This window comes from Crocodylus siamensis, chromosome 9 (genome assembly GCF_052110815.1).
Source record: "Crocodylus siamensis isolate JL-2025a chromosome 9, ASM5211081v1, whole genome shotgun sequence".
In the NCBI taxonomy this organism is placed as follows: Eukaryota; Metazoa; Chordata; order Crocodylia; family Crocodylidae; genus Crocodylus; species Crocodylus siamensis.
This window is the reverse complement of record NC_143403.1, coordinates 49,128,706-49,149,161: the sequence shown is the minus strand read 5'-3', so window position 1 is coordinate 49,149,161 and position 20,456 is coordinate 49,128,706. Positions and strand designations below refer to the sequence as shown.

The 20,456-nt window shown below is 41.3% G+C and overlaps 1 protein-coding gene across 9 annotated transcripts in view; it reads left to right on the top strand.

Annotated features, from left to right (window-relative positions):
• Positions 1-20,456, top strand: part of MTMR3 (myotubularin related protein 3) — a 191,318-nt gene that overhangs the window by 68,347 nt on the left and 102,515 nt on the right. For all 9 annotated transcript variants that reach the window (XM_090062190.1, XM_090062189.1, XM_090062186.1 and 6 more), the window contains exons 2-4: positions 2,982-3,062; positions 10,048-10,126; positions 19,171-19,260. In XM_090062190.1, coding sequence (XP_089918316.1) covers positions 10,124-10,126; positions 19,171-19,260 — 93 coding nt within the window. In that variant the 5' untranslated portion in view covers positions 2,982-3,062; positions 10,048-10,123. The remainder of the gene's footprint in view (positions 1-2,981; positions 3,063-10,047; positions 10,127-19,170; positions 19,261-20,456) is intronic.

Genomic DNA, 20,456 nt, shown 5'->3' with positions numbered 1-20,456 from the left:
TCATCTGTCATTGCTAACTGTCATAACATTTCTGGATTTGAAACTTGGCCTGTAGTTCTTGTATGAAATGCCAGAAAATACAGTTTTGCTCTTTTGTAGCTAGTCAGGTACTACTACTAGCCATTTAAAAAAAAAAAAATATATATATATATATGGCCATTTTAGCCTATGGATTGTAGCAGCACATTTATTTTTTCTTATGAAACGTATCCATGGGGCCCACATTTTTTATTGTACCTGGAAATGAGGGAAAGTCAGTGTTCTCCTTAAAAATGAATCTAAAATGTTTTAAAATAGTACTCCTTTTGCTATGAGAGTTTATGCTTCTATGTTTATATTTCTGTACATCTTTGTTTTTCAGCTCTCCCTGCCCAACGGCTTGGTTCTAAAATGGGATATTCCTGTTCTGTGTATTGAATGTATTCTTTCCTTTGATAAGTCACAAACCAATTTAGACAGCCCATGCATAAGGAAATAAGAAGTGTTTAATTAGAATATGAATATAAAAGATGTCATTACTGATATCATACTGGTGAACTGTTACCAGTGGTAGAATGGCATGGCTTTCTGCATGTCAATGGGATACTTTCATGTGGATCCCTGGGATCACAGGAGTCTAATTCCATTATTTTGGTTACTTCTATGATTTTTATAAATGGCTGGTATCAGGCAGGAGTTCTGGCATTTATTTTAGCATAGGACTTGGAATTTTATGCAGCTTCAGTTGTTAAGCAATCGTTCAAGTGCAAGGAAACATGGCTATATGAATCCTAAGTGAAGTCATGGCAAAAGAATGAGGCAGATCAGCTTTTTCATCTTAAGTAAATACTGGATTTTGCATACTTGGAACAAAATATTTTTAAGAAATCTTGGCTTGAACAAATTTAGGTAATTAAAAATTTGGAGGTTTACTAAGAAACATCATATGAACATGATTGTCTATTTGGGGTTCAGTTTTTTTGCATCTTTATAGCATTTTGTACTGTCTAGTACTGGAGACAAGGAACAAGGTATTTCAGAGATGACCAAGATCTGGTCGGCCCATGGAGCTGTCATCTACAGGGATCCAGGTTTTCTGCAGATTTTCCCCCTTTAAAGGAGAAAATCACAGATTTCTTTCTTTAAAGGAGAAAAACGTGAAGTATTCACCTTTGAAGTAGGAAAACATAGGTTTCCCCTTTTGCAAACAGTTCTCTGCAGGCTGGCAGTTCCATCCTGCAAGAAATATTTACAGAAGGGTGGGAAACCCAAAGCCCTATCTGGAGGAGGCAGGGGTGGGGCCTGAGAATCTGAGTCAGCCAGGGCGGCTCAGACTCACTTTTCCTCCTGCAAGGGAAGCAGCTTGCCCAGCCAGAGGCAGGCCCAACCCAGTCCCTGAGCCCCAGTCAAGGGCTTCCCAGGCAGCGCATTGTGGACTGTTGGGGCCTGGGCACAGGCGCAGGAAACTTCAGCAGGGGCCGGCACTGTTCAGAGCCACAAAGAAGGAGGAGGGACAGCTGCAGCTGGACCTGTGGCCTGGTGCTGGTGGGAGCTGCTGCTGGGAGGGAGCAAGTGGGGTGAGGTAGATGGGTTGCACTGGCAGGGCTGCGGGTGCTGTGGATTGGGAGTGAGGGGCAACAGCACTGGCAGAAGCAGAGCACCAGCATATCAGTGCTGCTCAGTGCCACACAACAGGATCTTCTACTTTTTTATTAGAGAATTTTTTATTTTTAAACAGAGAAAACCAGGATCCCAGATCATCTGGCCCATGGGGCTTCCCAGGGGCCAGAAATTTGCTGGTGAGGGGGGTGGTGCCAGTGTTAATTGCCAAGACTCCCAGAGCTGTGGCAATTAACACTGCCACCACTTGTCCTGCTGCCAAATGTCTGGACCATTGGGGAGGCTTGCAGAACAGATCCAGAGGATTGAGTCACTGCCAGACTGGATGAGTTGGTCACTAATGGGCTAGATTAATACTGATTTTTTGGTGTATTGTTCTCTCAGGTTTCTGTGGCTTTTTGCAGACCTTAACACCCCCCCTCCCCAGAAATAGCACTTTAAACTTTGTGCACTTCCATGCCTAGCCCAGCACATTCTCAGAAGAGGCAATGTGTTATTTGGACCCGGCTCACCCAACATCTGTATAGATTGGGTGCTTTAGTGGGTCTTTTGGTGCTTTTTTTCTAAAAGCAGATTGAATCAGCTTTAGCTAAAAGCACCAAAAAGGCCCAGCTGAAGCGCCCAAAATCTACAGATGCTGCAGAGCCAGGTATCAGTAATGTGCTGCTGCTTCTGGTAAAATGTGGTTTTGTTTTCTTGGGGATTTTTTTATGTCTGCAAGGAGCCTATATAGAGTTTACATATTTTCAAACACCATCTTTATAGGTGGTTGGCTCTCTTTATAGCTGGATAGTCATTTTTATCATGTGATAATTTGCATATGTGGCTAGTCTAAATGTATCGTGCGATTTAACCAGTGCATAATATATGTAACATGTATCGGGGCCTATGTTTTTTATTAATGATTTGTTGGGTTTTTTGGTTTATTTTTTAATTCTTTTTTTTAGTAAAAATTCAAATTCATTTGAAAATGAAACTTCATTTGTAAAGTTTTGTACAAGAAAACATACAGGAGCTTTCCCATAGCTAGTGTTAACTAATTTCTTTTATCACTCCCTGTAACCATGGGGGTTAAACAAGAGTTGAGTTATCTTACAGGCTGCACTTCTGAATAGCTGCTAATGGTGAAGTAGTCTGACCAGGACCTGTGTGCGTCTCTCAATCTAACTGTTGTATGACCGAGTTAGGTATATCTGTCTGAAAAGTTATGATTTCTCATGCAGTAATTAGTGACTGTTGACCTTTCCTTTTTTAAGCTGAGATTTGCTTGGCAACTCAGTTTGTTTAAAAAAAGAAATAATTTTTAAAAAGGAAATGCTTGTTTTGGTTGGATGTTTTTATTCTTAGGTTTGCCTTCTAAAATATAATCTTATAATTTTCAGCATTCAGTGTGAAGAACCAGAAGATCAACCTCTGAAACTTGTCGGGACAAAGAAGAATCTTCTGTTATCTATTATTACTTGGTAAGTTAATAATTTTATCACTGTTTTTGAGATGATGTAGCCATTGCTACAGGTTTCCCAAACTATAAATAACTAGCCTGCTCACAGAATAAAAGAGAAAAAATAAGGCTAGCATCCTAACATGTTGGTTACAACCTTGTGTTTTTATAGTTGTTGAGTTTATAAAAGAATTCTGGTCCAGAGTGTTTTACACAGGCTATTTCTTTACTATGCCGGCTGCTGTCTCTCTGACAAGTGTGTTATGGTAGTGGGAGATTTTCTGCCGCTAGAGTTGCACCTACTGCTCCAAATGACAGAAGCTCTGCTTGAAGCCTCCTTCCGTTGGCAGAGCTGTGATTTTATTTATGTTCCTGGTTTGACAAAGCTCTGTTAGTAAATGTTCTTAGTGTACAAAACCACCAAAAAGATTTCTAGCTCCTTCTTTCCTTTTTTGTGAAGAAAATCTTCCAAATGCAAAGCAAGTGCTGTCTCCCTAAGTCTCTGTTAACAGTAGAGTCTGAACAAGGCAATATAAATGTCAGTATTGTTAACCACTCCATTACTGAACAGCTTAATAGAACCATTCAACTGTATTAAGATGCAGTGAAAGATTTTGGGGAAAAGGGTCATTGGAGCAGTTAGTTGCTGTCAGCAGTTGCAGGAATAAGAAACAAGAAGTATGATCTTACCTCAAAATGACTGTGTTCCCTTCACTCACAGTGGAAGAAAAGGATATTTATTCTTTCCGTGATATTAAATGTCTCAACATCTCCCTGGGTATCAAACCTAAACAGCCTCTTGAGTGCCTCATGTCCAAATACTTCAGCCACTCTTGTTATCCAAACATTTGGCTTCCATCCTACAATTTCTTAGTGCAACTAACTTCTGTCTAACGTTAAAACTGTGGGGATGTCTCAAACTTTGTTTTAGTAGCAAATAAATGAAACAGTGCTGGGAAGGGAACAAGGGGGAAGAAAAATTTAAATGCTTGTGTTTTTTATCTGTTTCTTATCCTTTCTCTCCTAATTTTCTTTGCTGCTCACACTCAAATGTATTCAAGTGTATGCAAAGTTATTTACTTTTTAAGTCCATTTGCATATCAGCTGGGTTTTCTGCTTTGAGGCTACTGAAAGATTTATAGTTAATGCTGGTTGTAATTATGGAAATATGTCCAGATATTTAGTTGGAGGGCATATTTTATCATGATAAGTACTTAGGATGAACCCATAGTAGCTGAGCAAAAGCTGAAGTCATGCCTTTTTATAATTATCTTGCTCTAGTAAGTGTGTGAATGGATAATTTACAGAAAGGCCAAATATTTTACTTTGGTTAAAGTTAACAGAAATAAAAGCACTGAAATGAACTGAAAACTTGATATCCCTTTGAGAGAATATTGATCACACCTATGAACCATACAGTCCTGTTGTCTCTGCTATATATAGCAATTTTCAATAGCTATGGGGAAGAAAAATATTATTTATGACAAAATGGGATACTGACACTGGATTGGAAATTAGTGCTGAAGATTGGAGACCATCTGGAATAATGGTCCTCACAAATCCTTCACTAAAATAAAAATTTTTTTTTTATTTTTTTTTTAAATCCTATATGGATTTTGAAATCATCCAGTGTAAGAACAGGCAAATGTTGGAAGGTGTGTAGTCAGTTAGTAGGTTTTTACCACATATGGTATATGTGTCCTAGAATCAAACTGTTTTGGAAACAGGTTGTAGCCACGGCCTGGGGAATAACAGGATAACCCCTTACGGCATGTCCACACATGCAAGCACAGTTCAAATAGAAGTGGTGCAGATTTGAGTCTGGGTTTTTTGCCTTGGCGTACGTGCCCAGACATGTACTTCGGTGTGGTGCAATTTGTGCCACTTGAGGCAAAATAACCCTGCCCAGTTCCTCCCGGATGTGCAGCCAGGGGGAGCTAGAGCCTGGGACCAGCACCTGTGCTGTCCCCAGCAGTATAAAAAGCTGCCCTGTCCTGGCACCCTGGGTACAAAAAGCTGTCCTGTCACATAGCTCAAGGCTACTCGCTCTCAGGAGCTTTTGGGGCCCAGCCAATTGGTATGTGGGGACACTGCGCCTTGTAACAACTGCTGAAGCAGCCCTGAGTGTTCCCTGCACCCTTTATCCACTGCAGCAGTCTGGCAGTGGGGGCTGCTGCCTTGCTGTGACCTGCTTTGCAGCTGCGACAACACATGGCCCCAAGGCTGTGTACCTGCCAGACTCAGATGGGGACAGCACAACAGGGTGGATTGATTTAAATCATTGATTTAACTCATGATTTAAACCACCAAGAGAAAACCCTGATTTTAAATAATTGATTTAAATCAAGTTTCCCACTAATGCTTCTTCACATATTTCTTAAACAATGGCGCAAATCCGATCACTTAAACGTGTTAATTTACAACTCAATACAGCATTTTACAACATCTGTCTTTAAACTCTTTTTTTTTTAATTTTCAAATTTTATTAACTCTAACAGACAAGTCATCACAACACTAAACATACACTGTCCTTAAAACTTATACAACTAGATCTCGTCTTTCCCACTCCCACTGTCATTTTTATTCATAGACTGAAACAGAAATATGAGTTTTCCTGCTTTTTCAACTCTCAGTCTATTTTCCTAGCTTTGAGTGAATAACACCAAGCAATGAAAATATATTCTCTCTGCTGCTACTGCTGTGAAAAGTTGGCTTAACAACTGAAGGAACTCTGTTTCAAGGTGCCTGGCTAATGATTTCCACCAATACAGGGGAAGTACTTTGTTCAAAACATCATCAGTAAACATGTACTGTTTAAATGGTTCCCCTCCAGCCCTGAAATATATTATGGCTGGCATAACTGAGGAATGATTTTAAGATGCCCATGCCATGGCAGCAATATCATCTTGAGAAGTTAGGCATCTACCTTTATATCTGGGGTTGAGACTGTTTGTTTGCCAGAAAATGAGGTAGAGTTAGTCCTCAATCCATTTGGTTCTTTATTGCCTGCAGTTTAACTTTCTGGTTAGGTATTTCTTTCTTCAATGTCTCTTGAAGTGCCTTCCAAATTTCGACAGCATCACCAATGCAGCAATAATCTCTCTGAAGTTTGTTTAAGGCTATGAATATAGGCTTCAGTATACTGAGCATATCCTCTACATTCCTCTTTAATCCAATGTTAGATACTTTGGATGAAATACTTCCATCTATTTTATCACTGTTTTTGTCACAATTTTTTATGAGCGTAGGCCAGTTCTTAATAAATTGTTCAAAACAATCAATCACAGAATTCCATCGAGCATCTTAAGGGAGAATTAATTTACATCCTTCTGCTCACTTCAGTGAAGCTGAAGCAAAATGATCGTTATGGAAGGATTTTGCGACTTCAGCAACATTTTCTTTTATTTCTTGGGAAGTACTTAAGTCTTTGGCTAAAATATGCATTAAATGGGCATTGCAGCCATATGTTGTTAAGGAGGATCCTTCTGTTTTTTCTTTTAAGTACCTTCTCATTTTTGCCATGTTTGCAGCATTGTCTGTGACAAAACTGTGCATGTGACAGTTGAATTTTTGTTCACAGTTTATTACAGCTTCCACTGCCACTTCTTTTAAATATTCTGCAGTGTGGGCATTTCCCAAAGTATCTGTTGTTTCTGAAAGATATGCAACCCCATCTTCTGTTATCACATTGGCACATATTACTGGATCATTGTGTACGTTGCTCCACCCATCAAGGCTTAAACTGGCAAATTTCCCCTCTGTATTTCTTGCACACTGTTCAAGTTCCTTCTCATACACTGTATCTAGCAACCTTCCACCAATGTCTGCTCTACCAGGTGGAGTGTAGCCTGGTTGTAAGGCCTCAGCCATGTCAATGAAGTGTTTATTGTTAACAATGCAAAAAGGAGAATTTGTGACATAAATGAACAATCTTTTCATTTATGATGTCTTGCTGGTATTTGCTGGTCCTTACTACAAACCCATCCATGGTGATGGTTTTACTGGATGTTTGAAGTCTTTTGCCTGCTACTGATACTTTGTTGTCTGAAATACATTTAGTGGGAGCACTGCTGCTAAAAGTACCAAAGATGACTCTAGAGTTGTTGCAGATAGACAGTCAAAGTCTCTTATGCGTAAATGGGATCCTGAAACAAACATGATTTTTGAATTGTTATTCTTCTCAGTTCTTTTCACTGGATTATTCAGTTAATCATTTACATTTCTTTTTCAGCAAGGATGCTTCCAAATGACCAAAAAAGCTTAGACTGACTGCACTTAGAGTGCAGTCAATTTTGGAGTAAGCCCCATTGAACTCACTGGCACTTCTCTTTTTTGAGAAAACAAGTATAGGATGGGGGGTTCCCTTGGGAAAGCTGAGTTACACTGAAGTAAAATAGGGAATCAATTTATGGCATCACCATTATAGTCTGCGGCCATAAAGTTCCAAAATAAGGGGCGTGTATTATGTAATATAAAATAAGAAAATGACACCCAGTAGCAACTGGCAACTCTAGATTTCTCTTACTGCAGCTTTCTGTACTGCAAATTTGGGTGATAGATTCTAAACCTAGTTAACTAATTAAACAAGCCATAAGGATTAGCTAAGCTAAACCTCTTTTTCTAGCAGCATCCAAGATAGCAAACAGCTTGGGAATTTACTTGTTAAATCACACTTATACTACAAGGCATAGAGAGAGTCTTGAAGAATGATGCATTGCAAAGTGACTTATTTAATTTACTAACTAGTTGATCCACATTGTTCTTCTCCCCCTAGGCCCACTCCCCCCCAGGATCCCTCGCCTCCCCTGTGGTACCCAGGTTCCCAGTAACTCACGGTCCTTCCTCTGGGGGCTGTTTTATAGTTGATCTGGCCTCTGGGTCCCCACACCATCTCGGGCCTCCTGAAACCGTTGGCCTCGAGTTGAGGGTTCTTTCCTCTGGGCCCTGGGCCCCGCACTGGGCACCCAGGGAGCTCCTACGGGAGCCGAGCCTTCACTGGCTCCAGTTCCCCAGCCTCACGCCAGGGGTCTTTCCCCTTCCTGGGCCCTGCTTTGGGCACTGGGGCTCTTTTAGTTTAATGCTGAGCCATCCTGCAGGGCTCTGGTTATGCAGCCTAGAGCTGGGGCTAACTTCAGCAGCCTTGAGCTGCTCCCAGGGCCAGCTTTCCATACGCCGACCTGCGCACCACGTGGGGCCTGAACAGCCTCAAGCTGCTCCCAGGGCTGGCTCTCCATGCACCGATCCACACCATGTGGGGCCTGAGCAGCCTCAAGCTGCTCCCAGGGCTGACTCTCCATGCAGCAATCCACACTTGTCGAGGTTCAGGCAGGGTCCATATAGTCTTCTGCAGAGCTCCTCTCTCCTCGCCATCACTTGCTGCACCTGCATTTTATTTACACTGGGGGCTCTGCCCTGATGTCTGCCGGACCTATAAAGCACAGTCTTCAATCGGGTCCGGGGCGCCTTGCATCCCCCCGGCCGCTCCCAGCTGTTACCTGATTATTGGAAATGTTCCACCAATCCCAAGTGTCATTCTCCAAGCCAGACTTGCCAGACAAAAGCAACGAGCCCACCACACCTGTAATAACAGTTTTTTCCTTCCACATGTTGTACAACACTGCTTAAAGAGTAACTCTTCATTTTCACTAATTTAATTAATTGGTCAGCAATGGACCTCCATTGTTTTGGGGGGGGGGGGAGGTTTGATAATTTTTGAGCCAGCACATAGATCCATAATATATCAATGAAACATTATAATTAAAATAAAAATGAATGATTCTGTAGTGGATCAAATTTGGTGTCTAGTCTGAGGATATTTGGATTATATGGATCATATAATTTAGATTAAACAAACTACATACTTTTATATGTATAATAATGGCATAAATACCTTAAGTAAGTGGTGGAATGGTAAATAAAACCAGGTTAGATCCCTTTTCATAACCAGCATCTCCAGCTCAAACCTCCATTTCCCCCAGCTGCTATCTACAGGTCCAACCTCTCTCAGTATTCATACTCCTTCTTTTTCCTTTTCAAACTCTGTCCCCATCTCATTTTCCTCATGATGAGTAGCTCCCAGCTCAGAAACCCCCTGTTGCTGGCCATGGAGAAGCAGGATTTGAAGCAGTGGAGAAAGATCATGATTACAGGCAATGAGGAATCTAATATCCTTTTTATTTTACAAGACAATCTGTTAGTATACTGCGTCTAGTTCTGATGTCCATAATTCAATATGGAAACTGGTAAATTGGAAGAGGGTTCAGAGAAGGACCACAAGAATGATTTGAGAATCAAGTCTGGCTTACTCTGGCTTATCAAAAAAAAAAGTTTTAAAGCATGACTGGATCACAGTACATAGGTATAAAGGAACAGAAATTTGGTAATTAAGGATTCTTCAGTCTAACAGACATAGGTATAATAAAATTCAGTGGCTGGAAGCTTCGGACCGAAACCAGGAAGTAGGAGCTCATTTTAACAGCAAGGGTAACTAACCATTAGAATATAAAATTAAGATTAGATATTTTTTAAAAAGTATGTTGTAGTATAAACAACAACTCTTACAGGGAAATCTTATGGTCTGTGTTTTACACAAAGTCAAACTAAATATAGTGGGGGTTTTTCTGGCGTTATAATCTATGAATCTGCCTTTTAGATGACTCAGGGGAGCTTTCAGGGTGGGCTTGAAAGCTGATATGTTTTAATTTAAGTGATACAAACAGACTGGTTTAATTGCTACAATCAAACTAGCACTCTCTCAGCAGTCCACTCCAACCTGATTATTCAGAATGAATTGCAGGAACCAGACGCATTTCATAATGGAGCTTCTGTGCCTGGAGGCAAGTTAGTGTGCACTATCTTCATCTGTTCACAATTGTGCTATTTACTTGGGGTTTTCTCGTAGCTAGATCCTTGATCATTGGAAATTAGCATGGATTTAAAACAATGTGTTTGCCTAAAGAAAAGAAAATGAAGTTGTCTTACATATGCTTTGTCATTTTGTTTTTCAGCTTTTACTATTACATAAAGAAGATCCTTGGTGTGTTGTGAGCAGGCGAGGATTTCTCCTCCTACTGTGGGCCTGTCATGGTAAGCAAATGTTTCTTTTATTTCAGGACTGACCAGGTCAAAGCAGGCTAAAGCATGAGAAAGTTGATCCTTAGCTGTAATATATCAAGGTTCAAGTTCAGCACTAAGGTCAGGGCTGTTTTCTCTCTCATGCCCTTATTAACCAGCGTTGTAGGAAGACACCTGCTAATAACATATTTGGTTTTTCTTCAAGTATTCATATATATGTGCATTCTAGTCTGTGTACCTGCACTTTGTACTCTAAGAGTATGGGTTTTACCAGCTGTACCTGTTCAGTTTGCATATGGTCCCTGACTTTCTATACCAAACCCGGGGTGTATTAGGTGGTAGAGGATTAACTGCAGCTTGAGTTCTTCAGTGCTTCTGGTCTCAGATGGAGTGCCAGAGTCTGTAGCTAGTGTAGCCTCCTTTTAAATCTGTAGTCCATTTATAGCATCTGATGAAGTAGGTTGTTGTCTCCAAAAGCTGATGGCTGTCCAAACAAGTTGGTTTGTAAGCTGTTACCATGCCGTACCATCTACCTGAACTTTAGTATAAGCAGTTGAAGTTAGACTTATGGGCCCAAATCCAACTCCACTTTTTGGTAGCTAAGATCTTGCTCCTACCTGAGCAATTAGACTTGTTCTTTTGAGTCCATTCAGAAGGGATTTGTTGTGACCACTTACAATTGGACACAGTCTTATTCTACCTGAGAACATGACAGGTCCATGGAGGAGGATGGTTTGACACTTGAGGAAGTATACCCATCCACCTACCTTTTAACTGAATAGGCACTTGCCCAGAGAGTCGGAAACCCAGATTCTAGACCCTTTTCAGCCAGAGGAGGCTTGAGCCCGCATTTACTACATAGCAGGGTGCCCTTACTACCAGCCTAAGCTGGACTAACAGAATCCTCCATCCATTCTATTGAAGCTAATTCACTTGGCAGCCAAGAAGAGAAGATACATTGGGCCACAAGTAGAACAATTTAGAGGGAGCTTTCCCTTGGGGCTCAGTAAGTGGGGAACTGCTCTGGACACTGCTCTGCTTGTGTTCTTGTACTGCCAAGTAAGCAGATATTATCTCACTTTTTTCCCTTCCAATGAATATTAAATATGAGATGCAGGAAAACCCCCAGGACCTGGAGCCAGAAACCCCTTTTCGCCAGGGAAGCATCTCCTCTCACTGAACCTCTCTCTCTCTCTCTCCAGCTTGCTGTCCCCTTCATGGCGACATGCATGTTCCCCTCCTGGCTGCCTAGTTGTCCCTTTTCAGGATGCGAGCAAGAGGAAGATGTAGGCAATGACTAGCTCATGGCCTTCTAGTACAAACACTTTACCCATAGGAAGATTAAAACTTCATTTCCCACTTCTTGGCAAAGGGAGGCCTAGAGCCTGGAACTTTTGCTTCCTCGGCAAGTGCTTTAACTACAAGTTTTTAGGGCTGAAAAGTGGGTAAAATCTCTTCCCTCTTGTGTTTTGTCCATTACAATAGTTTCGGGACTTACCTGGTGTTATGCATGGGTCTGGGCATCTCTGCTCTGTCCTGAAACCTACATAGCCAGTGCCACTGCACAGCCTTCTGAGTGTGTTCCGAAGGCAGTCACAGGGTGAATGTAGTTATGCAAGTGTACATAGAATCCAAACTATGGCCAGCATTGCAGTTTTGTGGCTATGAGTGCAATCTAGACATATAAAAAATATAGTAGAATTTATCTTTGGGATTAACAGAATTGGTTAGCTATGTTAGCCTGAAGTCAGGCAGAAGACAGTGGGGTGGTGTTTTAGAGGCTAACTGGTTGAGAGTGGCATAAGCTTTCGTAGCCAACGAAGCAGGCTGTTGCACAGAAAAAACTTATGGTTCTCTAAACCAGTTAAGTCTCTAAGATGCCACATACCCGGCATTTGGGGGGGAACTGGAGTTAGTGATGGCTGCTTTCCTTTGCAAGATCCTTTTGGGATTTACTAATGAGAATGCTGTAAAAGAGTGCCATTTTGGTTTGGCAAGGTCACAGTGAAGAGGGATGAACTTCGCTGAAATATGTTCTTTGAATGTTTTTTAATATTGGTTTGATGCAACCCAAATGAGAGGAGAAGATGGGAGGTTCCCCGCTTCACGTATGTAAATTTTTAGTTGGATGTTTATGTTTGTAATTAGGGTATCCACAACACATTTTTCTTGGGGGATGATGGGAAATATTTCTAGAGCTCTGCACAGTATTCAAATTAATTTTATCTGCAACAATTGTGTGACATGGGGAAGAACCAGGAAAATTCTACTTTCTCTTCCACTTGCTATACCTATGGCTACTAATACTGTACTGTAACTTTATTTTTTGAGTGGTTAGGCACTGTAGAAACATTGCCTGGAGAATGCCAGCAATAGCAACCAGGAACAAAAGGGGCTGAAATGTGTCCCTCTAGAAGACTTAATTAAAATATGATTTAAGACTTGTCTACACTGTAAGATTGAGCCCTGTTTGTGGCAGTAGTCCTTTTGCTACTACAGGTTTCCCTCGATTTGTGCAGTAAATGCATTTCCGGAGAATGGCTCATAAATTGAATTCGCATAAAGCGAACCCATTTTATAATGTAACAAATAGGGATAGGTTCACATGGTGGTGAGAAAGGGAGTGAAGCTGGGACTAGGGAAGGGGTAGAGGGAGGAGTGCCACTCCTGGGCCTGCACAAGAGAGCAAAGCAGAGGGAACAGAGCAGCACTCACCTTGGCCCCTGCTGCAGTGGCCCTGGGGGTGGCTGGCGCCAGCTGCCTCCAGTCACTGGGCTGCACTGTTTTCTGCCTGTCCTCCAGCGCCTGGGCTCCACCTGTCCCTACTCAGCCCAGCTTCTGGGTTGCACTGTGCCCTGGTGCAAGCAGCTGGTGTTAGCTGCTCCTGGGGCTGCTGCAGCATGGGTTGGGATGAGTGGGAACAAGCAGAGACCTGGGCAGCTTGTCCGCACTCACTCTAGCCTGTAGCAGCCCTAGGAGCAATTGGCGCCAGCTGTGGAGGGAACTGTCAGTGGGTGCGGGGTGGCTGCACCAAGCATTGGCAACAGCCTGGTGCTGCCACTGGTCCCAGCCTCCAGCAGCAGCCTGCTGTCATCCCACACAGGTCCGAGGGTACGCGCCCCCTGGGAAGAGCCTGACACAGTCCCCCAGCCCTCGCAGGGCGTGCAGAGCAGCAAGAAGTGCCCCCCACCCCCCACTGCACCCACTGACCGTTCCCTCCACAGCTGGCACCCTGGGCTGCTGCAGCAGGGGCTGAGGTGAGTGGGGTCCAGGCCCCAAGGCCCTTTCCCCTCCCTCCACAGACTTACTTGTTTGGGTGCAGGGTGGGGCTATGCCGATTTGCATAAGAGTGAATTTACCTTCCATATAATGAATTATGGGTCTAAAAATGCTCATTGCATAGGAGTGAATTGGTACATACAGAATCTGCAATAAATTGAGGGAAACTTGTACATCTTTCAACTTGTTTTTTAAGAACAGATTTAAAACTTTGTTAAAAACATTAAAATTTGTGGCTGTTTACGTGGCTTTGTAGAGTTGCAAGGGAATACAGGACCCTATGCATTCTAGCTACCAAAGATGTGGGGCTGAAAATTTTCCATTGCTTTATTTTTTCATGAGAAATTTTCCATTACTAAAAATTCATTGTTTCATAAAATTCATTAGCAACCATGAATGGATGCCAATACAATATTAGGCAATCTTGGCAGTTTTGATGTTGTAAATAATGTTTTTCAGGTGATTATCCCGAGGAAATGTGAGAGAGAGTAAATATATGTTTTATTGTTTTGTAAACAGGAGGGTAACGCTCGGATAATAATCCAAATAAAAATTCAAGTTATGAATTCACCTAATTGGCTGTGCAGGTCAAATCAAAACCAAAGCTAAAATTCTTATTTCATCTTAGACTGCAAGTGAAAGCAAAACCAAACCTAAAGCTATAATTAATTTTTGTTTCACTTTCAGTTCAGCAAACACAGAGCAGTGTCTCATTTCTTTTCCTGAGTTGGCAGAGTTGGGAGTGTTTACATACAATCTGTTAGTGTCCTAGTGCTTTTCCTTTGAAGTAGTTGTAGTAATGCCTAATCTGAAAAAAAAAAAAACAAGAAAAAAACCCTAGTGTGTGGCATCGTTCTAGTGAAGTTCAAGCCACTGAAGGAAGGAAGAAAGTTGGTAGGTGTAAACATTGCAGCCAGGAGTATGCTAACAATGCAGCAAGAATGAAGAAACATTTAATAACATGTAGAAAGTGTCCTGAAAGAGTACAAGCCATATACAGAAAACTAATACAACCAAATGTTGGAACAACATCATCTGAGAAAAGTCTACTTCAGAAATCCTATGTAAGTAAACAAATTAATATGTTAAACAACACACACTATGGATTAGCATCTATATTGCTTTAAAACATTATAATTTTACAAGCTGTAAATCCAACTGGACTATTGTTTGGTTTTCGGTTTATTTATTTAAAATATTTGTATCCTGCTTTTCTGTTTACACTAAGCACCCAAAATGGCTTAGGCTTAACAATATATATTTTTAAATTGCATAATAGATAAATAGTTAACTATTTCAACCCAGCAGAGTGAGCTTAGTCCTCTAGTCAATGGCAGAGGCCAGACTATACTTCCATTTGGCTCTGCAGTCCCAGGGCAACTGAGCAGCAAGTTGAGCATCAGTGTTCTTTCTGGCTGGGGGGGGAAGCATCCTTCTATCCATCCTTGCACTGGATAAGGTCAGACTAGAATAGGCTAAAATAAAAATCTTTTCCCCCTTTTGTTGCAGGAACTTGGTAGCTCAAGTGAAATAGCAGATATGCAAAAAATGGACAATGAAAATGTAGAGCTGCCAGGTCTGGGGGAAGAAGAAGCAGGACCCTCGCTTTCAAGATCACTGTCACCTGATATGTGATCCACCATGAGCTGCTGTTCAAGACGGTCAATCTTTTTATCGAGCTTTGTGGACAAAATATCAAAAGAAGATCAAGAAGAAGCAGATGAGACGTTACCTTGAGCTATATTTGCAAGCGGTACACCTCTTTCCATAACTGAAAATCAGTACTGGAAGGAACATTACAAACTAACTCGCCCATCATATAAGTTAGCCTCATGTTATCACTTATCACATTCTCTTTTAGATACAGAGTATGACAGAGCTCAAACAATGGTTATTCAAAGGATTGGTCAAGCAGAATCACTGACTGATGTCAGATGGATGGACTGATATACAAGGAAAGCAACACTTGAACCAATATTCCTGAAAGCAGTTGCTACCAAATTCTTCTCATCATCCAGGTGAATACATAGCCAAATTACTGAACGACGAGATTGAAAGTGCAGGTCCCTTCAGGGTAGAAGCCCTTGTAATAATAATAACGCAAGTAACGTGAAACCTGCATGGCAAATAGTAAAGGCAAAGTATCCTCATTTAATAGTATTTGGCTGTCTTGCTCATGTGGTGAATCTTCTGGCAATGGACATAGCAAGTATGGATACAATGAAGACAATATCGGCAAACTGCAGAGCGATTGTGAAGGTATTCAACAATCATCATGCTGCTAATCAGACTTCAAAGAAATTGTAGAAAGAGAAGCAGGGGAGGGAAAGTGCACTTTTATTGCCAGGAGAAACTAGATGGGGCTCAGCTACAAAACGTTTACATAGTTTGCTGCACACAGAAAACTTTTTGCAGTGTGCTTCAATAGATGACAGTATCCCAGATTATTCCTGTGAACATTCAGAAGCAGGTTCTCAACAACGTGTTCTGGATTCAAGTTCAAGGAGCATTCAATTTGCTACTACCGGTTTCAATGGCAATCAAGAAACTTGAAGGAGATTACACCAAGCCTTTCAAATATTCCAGAGATATTCAGGCAACTGAATGAAAATTTAATTTAGCTTCTGCCTTCTTCACCTCTATCCAAAAAAAGTAGTAGTAGTAAAACAAATCTTTACTAAGAGATCTGAGTTTTGCTCTCATCCAGTTTATCTGGCAGCAAACCTTTTGGTTCCTCAACAAAGAGGACAACATTTATCAGAAGATGAATTATCTACTGTTCTCGATACAATTATGGAAGTAGCTAAGAGTGTCCCCAACATTGATGAAATAGCCTTGATGACAGACATTGCCAAGTACTGTGCAAAAGAAAAACTTAGGAGCAAAGACATCATTTGGTGGGCAGCAGAAAATGTCTCCTCTCACGTGGTAGAAGGGATACTGTAACACCCAACTGTTGTCCAGGATTGCTCTAAGGATCCTAAGCATGCCACCAAGAGCAGCTTCTTGTGAACGGAACTGGAAGGCTTTCAGCTCAGTCGAGACAAAAAAGATGAATAGACTAACAAATGAACACACCGCTAAGCTTGTTTCTATTTCTCAAAATCTCTTGCTTCTGGATCAGTCAGAAGCACCATTAGTGGAGAAGTTGCAGTGTAATGATAAGTTGCCCTTGCCCATAGACTCATTGGTAAAACCATCCTTTAGTGAAAGAGGATGTGGTTCAAGTAGTTCTGGATCAGGTTTGCCTCAATCTGATTCTGTAATGGAACTAATGAGTAGTGCAAGTGCTTCTACAGATAGTGACAGTGAAACTGGAGGTGCCACAGTGACCTCAGTGGAAAGAGTTAAACTCTGTTGAAGATAAGTGGACAACTGCAGCATATCATGCACAGTTCTTTGGGTGTGCTAACATTAGTGTGTCAACAGTTTTCTGTGCCTTTTGGGGGTTTTTTCTTAACTTTAAACAAACAACATAAGGGGAATGCATGCTATTGTGTATTGTCTTTACATTTTTGCAAGTATTCCAATAAAAATAATTTCTTTCCACATAAAGCTTTGAATTTGTTTGAGTATAACATTTAAACCACATTAAGTGTGCTGCATTTAACTTTTTTCATAAACAAATTTCAGTTCTAATACTTGTGGTTGTTGGGTCATAAAATTAACATGGGGTAACTTTTTAGTTATGTTTACTAAATATAAGTCAAATAAACATGCTAAATCAGATCATGCTCTATTTAGGGCATTGGAAATTTTTCCAATTCAATTTTTTCCTGAAAACCCACATCTCTGGTACCTACATGAGTACATAGTTGGAATGTACCAACTAAGCATAGTTGACATAATCTAAAACATGTAGTTAGCCTATGTTCCCCCCAGGGTAAAGGGGTTAAGTAGCTCCCATGGCATGCTGTGACAGGAAGAGAGGCAAGATGCTGTGCATGGCAACCAGATTGATACAGAATTGTAGGGTGATAAGATAGTCTTACACAATGGTTTTAGCATGCAGTGTACAATTGCTGGGGTTGGTAATATTCAAAGGCATTAATGGTCTTTGTAGGTCTATGGGGTATGTGGAGTGTTCAGTCCATCTCCTTTCTGTTGCTTCTGGTGGGTGGTCCTGGTTGGGTATCTTCATACTGGCCCGTGTTGTGTCAATTATCAGGATCCTTTTGTTATCCTCATCTGTTACAACAATGTTTTGGTACTGCTAATTGTCTCAGCCTGGGACAGCATGGTTCACGGCTAGCCTCCTGATCTGTGCTGTGATGGCCTTCACCAGTTGGTCCTGTATGGCATTGTGATGCATTTGCCACCCTCGCATAGAGCTTGCAGCCGCATTGGACATACGGCAGGGATCTCACTCTCATAGCTGGGACTCTGGCACCTCTTCTCTGAGTGGCCATAGCGAATGGTGCCATTTGAGTGAGAGATAGTTGAGATGGGCCTGATGAATAAAATACCAGTCTGTGAAGTGCATAAAGTTCCTGAGAAGCATAGAGTGGTTGTTGGGGTCCCACTTCAAAGTGTCCTCAAAGACTTGGCCCTGGTCAGTTTCCATCTTCAGGTTACTGATGTACTTGGCCTGCATGGCATCCTTCAGGAACCTTTCCAGGCAGGTTGTGATGCAACAGGTGACTGGTCTGTCTGACAGTTAAGGCTAGGAGCAGCAAGACCCCCAGCTCCTGCTGCCCTTAAAATCATGTCTAGTAGCAGCTGATATACTTCCAGAAGCACTCTGTGGTGTTGCAGGCTTGGCTGCACAGCAAGACGAAGTGCCCACTGTCTCACCCAAACTTGCCTTTCAGGTCCCTGTTGGATGGTGGCCTGACTGTCATCTTGGTGGTCTGCTTCAGGCACTGGCAGCAGTGCTAATAAAACCAGTAAACACAGTGTAATCAGGTTATTTGTGTAAACAAGTGTTTTTCCACTAGAAACAATTATCTGAATTGTTCAAAGAATGTAATATTAAGATTCTCTTCTCATTACCTGATAGATATTTCTCTTCAGACTGCCAGCTGACCTGAAAGGATGGTTGTACCTCACTTTATATGTATCTTTGACTGATTTGTATTTTAATTTTCTGATAATATTCTGCATAATTCCATTCTTGTCCTCTGACATTAGGATGGCATAGAATTTAAGGCATTATTCTTCCATCCAAATTGAGATGAATTAGTCAAGTATTCTACAAGGCATTTTTATAAGAGATCTGTTGCAGAAGTAATTGAAATTAATTTTTAATACTGTTTTATAACACACTACAGGATTATGGAAGAGTAATACAGATTTGTTCAGCACCAAAACTTATTTTTCTTGTTTGTGTCCTTGTGACAAGTTATTTAGCAGAATTCACAGATTCAATGAATCTGACAGGCTCCACCATGAGCACTTCTGCTATGGGCTCAAACTTGCAACCTCTGAGCTGTCAACTATATGCTGTAGCACCTGCACCACCCCAGCCCCCAGCATCAAGATTGAGTTCAATTCCTAATGTTTTCATTTAAGATTAAAAGGATATACTTTTCTTCATCTTTTAGCAATTAACAAAAAAGGAGATCCACAATCTCTATTTAAGAATTCTTTTCTGCTAAGTATGTAAAAAAGCAGTTATTACATAATTTCAGTTATCCATTTGTAACTACATTCTTGTAATAATTCATCATGCTCAAGCCTTCATTGGTCACTGGAAACTTATCTTCAAAAAGTCAACAAAGACTTCTTCTGTGGATGAATAACAATGTTGAAATTAATTGTAGGGTTTTGTTTCTTAGGATGAAGAAACTCAGCACAGCCTTGAATGCATCCAGGCTAATCAAATCTTTCCCAGAAAACAGCTGATCCGTGAGGATGAGAACCTGCAGGTAATGACTGGACCATTCTTTGCCTGATTAAAGTTACAACATAAAGGGTGCATCTACAACGTGCAGTTAATAGACCTGAGTTTTCTGCACTGAAAATTGAGGTGCATTAAATTGCACCCCCTATGCATCTGAACATGCATCTGTCAGGAGCGAATTTGCTCCCAATGGGAGCAGGTCAGTCTAGAGCTGTTCCTGCCCTGCTCTGCCCCCATGCAGCAGCTAGGGGGAGCTCCAGGCTCCCCTGGTTGCTAACCTCTGGCTTGCAGGGGCATAGGGGCTGGTCCCAGTCTCCACATGGTTGGCAGGCAGCATCACACAGAGCCAGGAGAGCTGTCTCTGCCCCCTGCTGCCAAGGCTGACCAAAAGCAGTTTGTTCCCAGTCAGTCTTCATGTGTACTTCAGTGCATTAGTTTAATGTGCTGATTTCTAGTACCTGCATCTACATGGTGCATTAGACTAATCAGCTACACAATAATTGTTGCGCTTGTGTAGACAGGGACACTTTACTGTGTATTAGATTAATATAGCATGCAGTAAAGCATCTCGTGCAGATGCACCCACAGTAAATCAGTTGTATGATTCCAACTCTGATACAGAAGTTTAATTGGAAATTCTGTGCACTGATAGCGGAGATAATGGTTTGAGAAAATAAAAACTTCCTTTTGAAGCAATCCTATAGGATACTATAGGACTAGATGATCTGCTCAGGTCCTTTCCGACCCTAGAAACTATGAAACTATACCTTTGACTATCTGGAAATCACAGGGGAAACTTACTTAGCATACTCATGTGACTTTTCAATCCTGTAGAAATTTTTGATTTCCCCTCCTCCACCCAAATGTTTTGGCTCCTTAATTAGCACTACCTAAGTGAAAAATCTAAAATTATTTTTTGGCGCTTGTCTTGCAAGGTATAAAACGTTTTTTTTTTTTTTAATTTCAAAATTATTTCAATGTCAAAGCAATTTTCTGCAACTGACTTTTTAACATGATCAATTAAACTGGTATCAAACTATAGGTCGGGGCGGGCAATTATTTTGGGCAGAGGGCCACTTACTGAGTTTTTGCAAGCCATTGAGGGCCACATGACCGGCAGCCCAGGGCAGATTAATATTAATTTTCTAAGTTTTTTAGAGGTTCCGCAGGCCAGATAGGATGGCCTGGCAGGCCGAACCGGCCCCCAGGTTGCATTTTGAC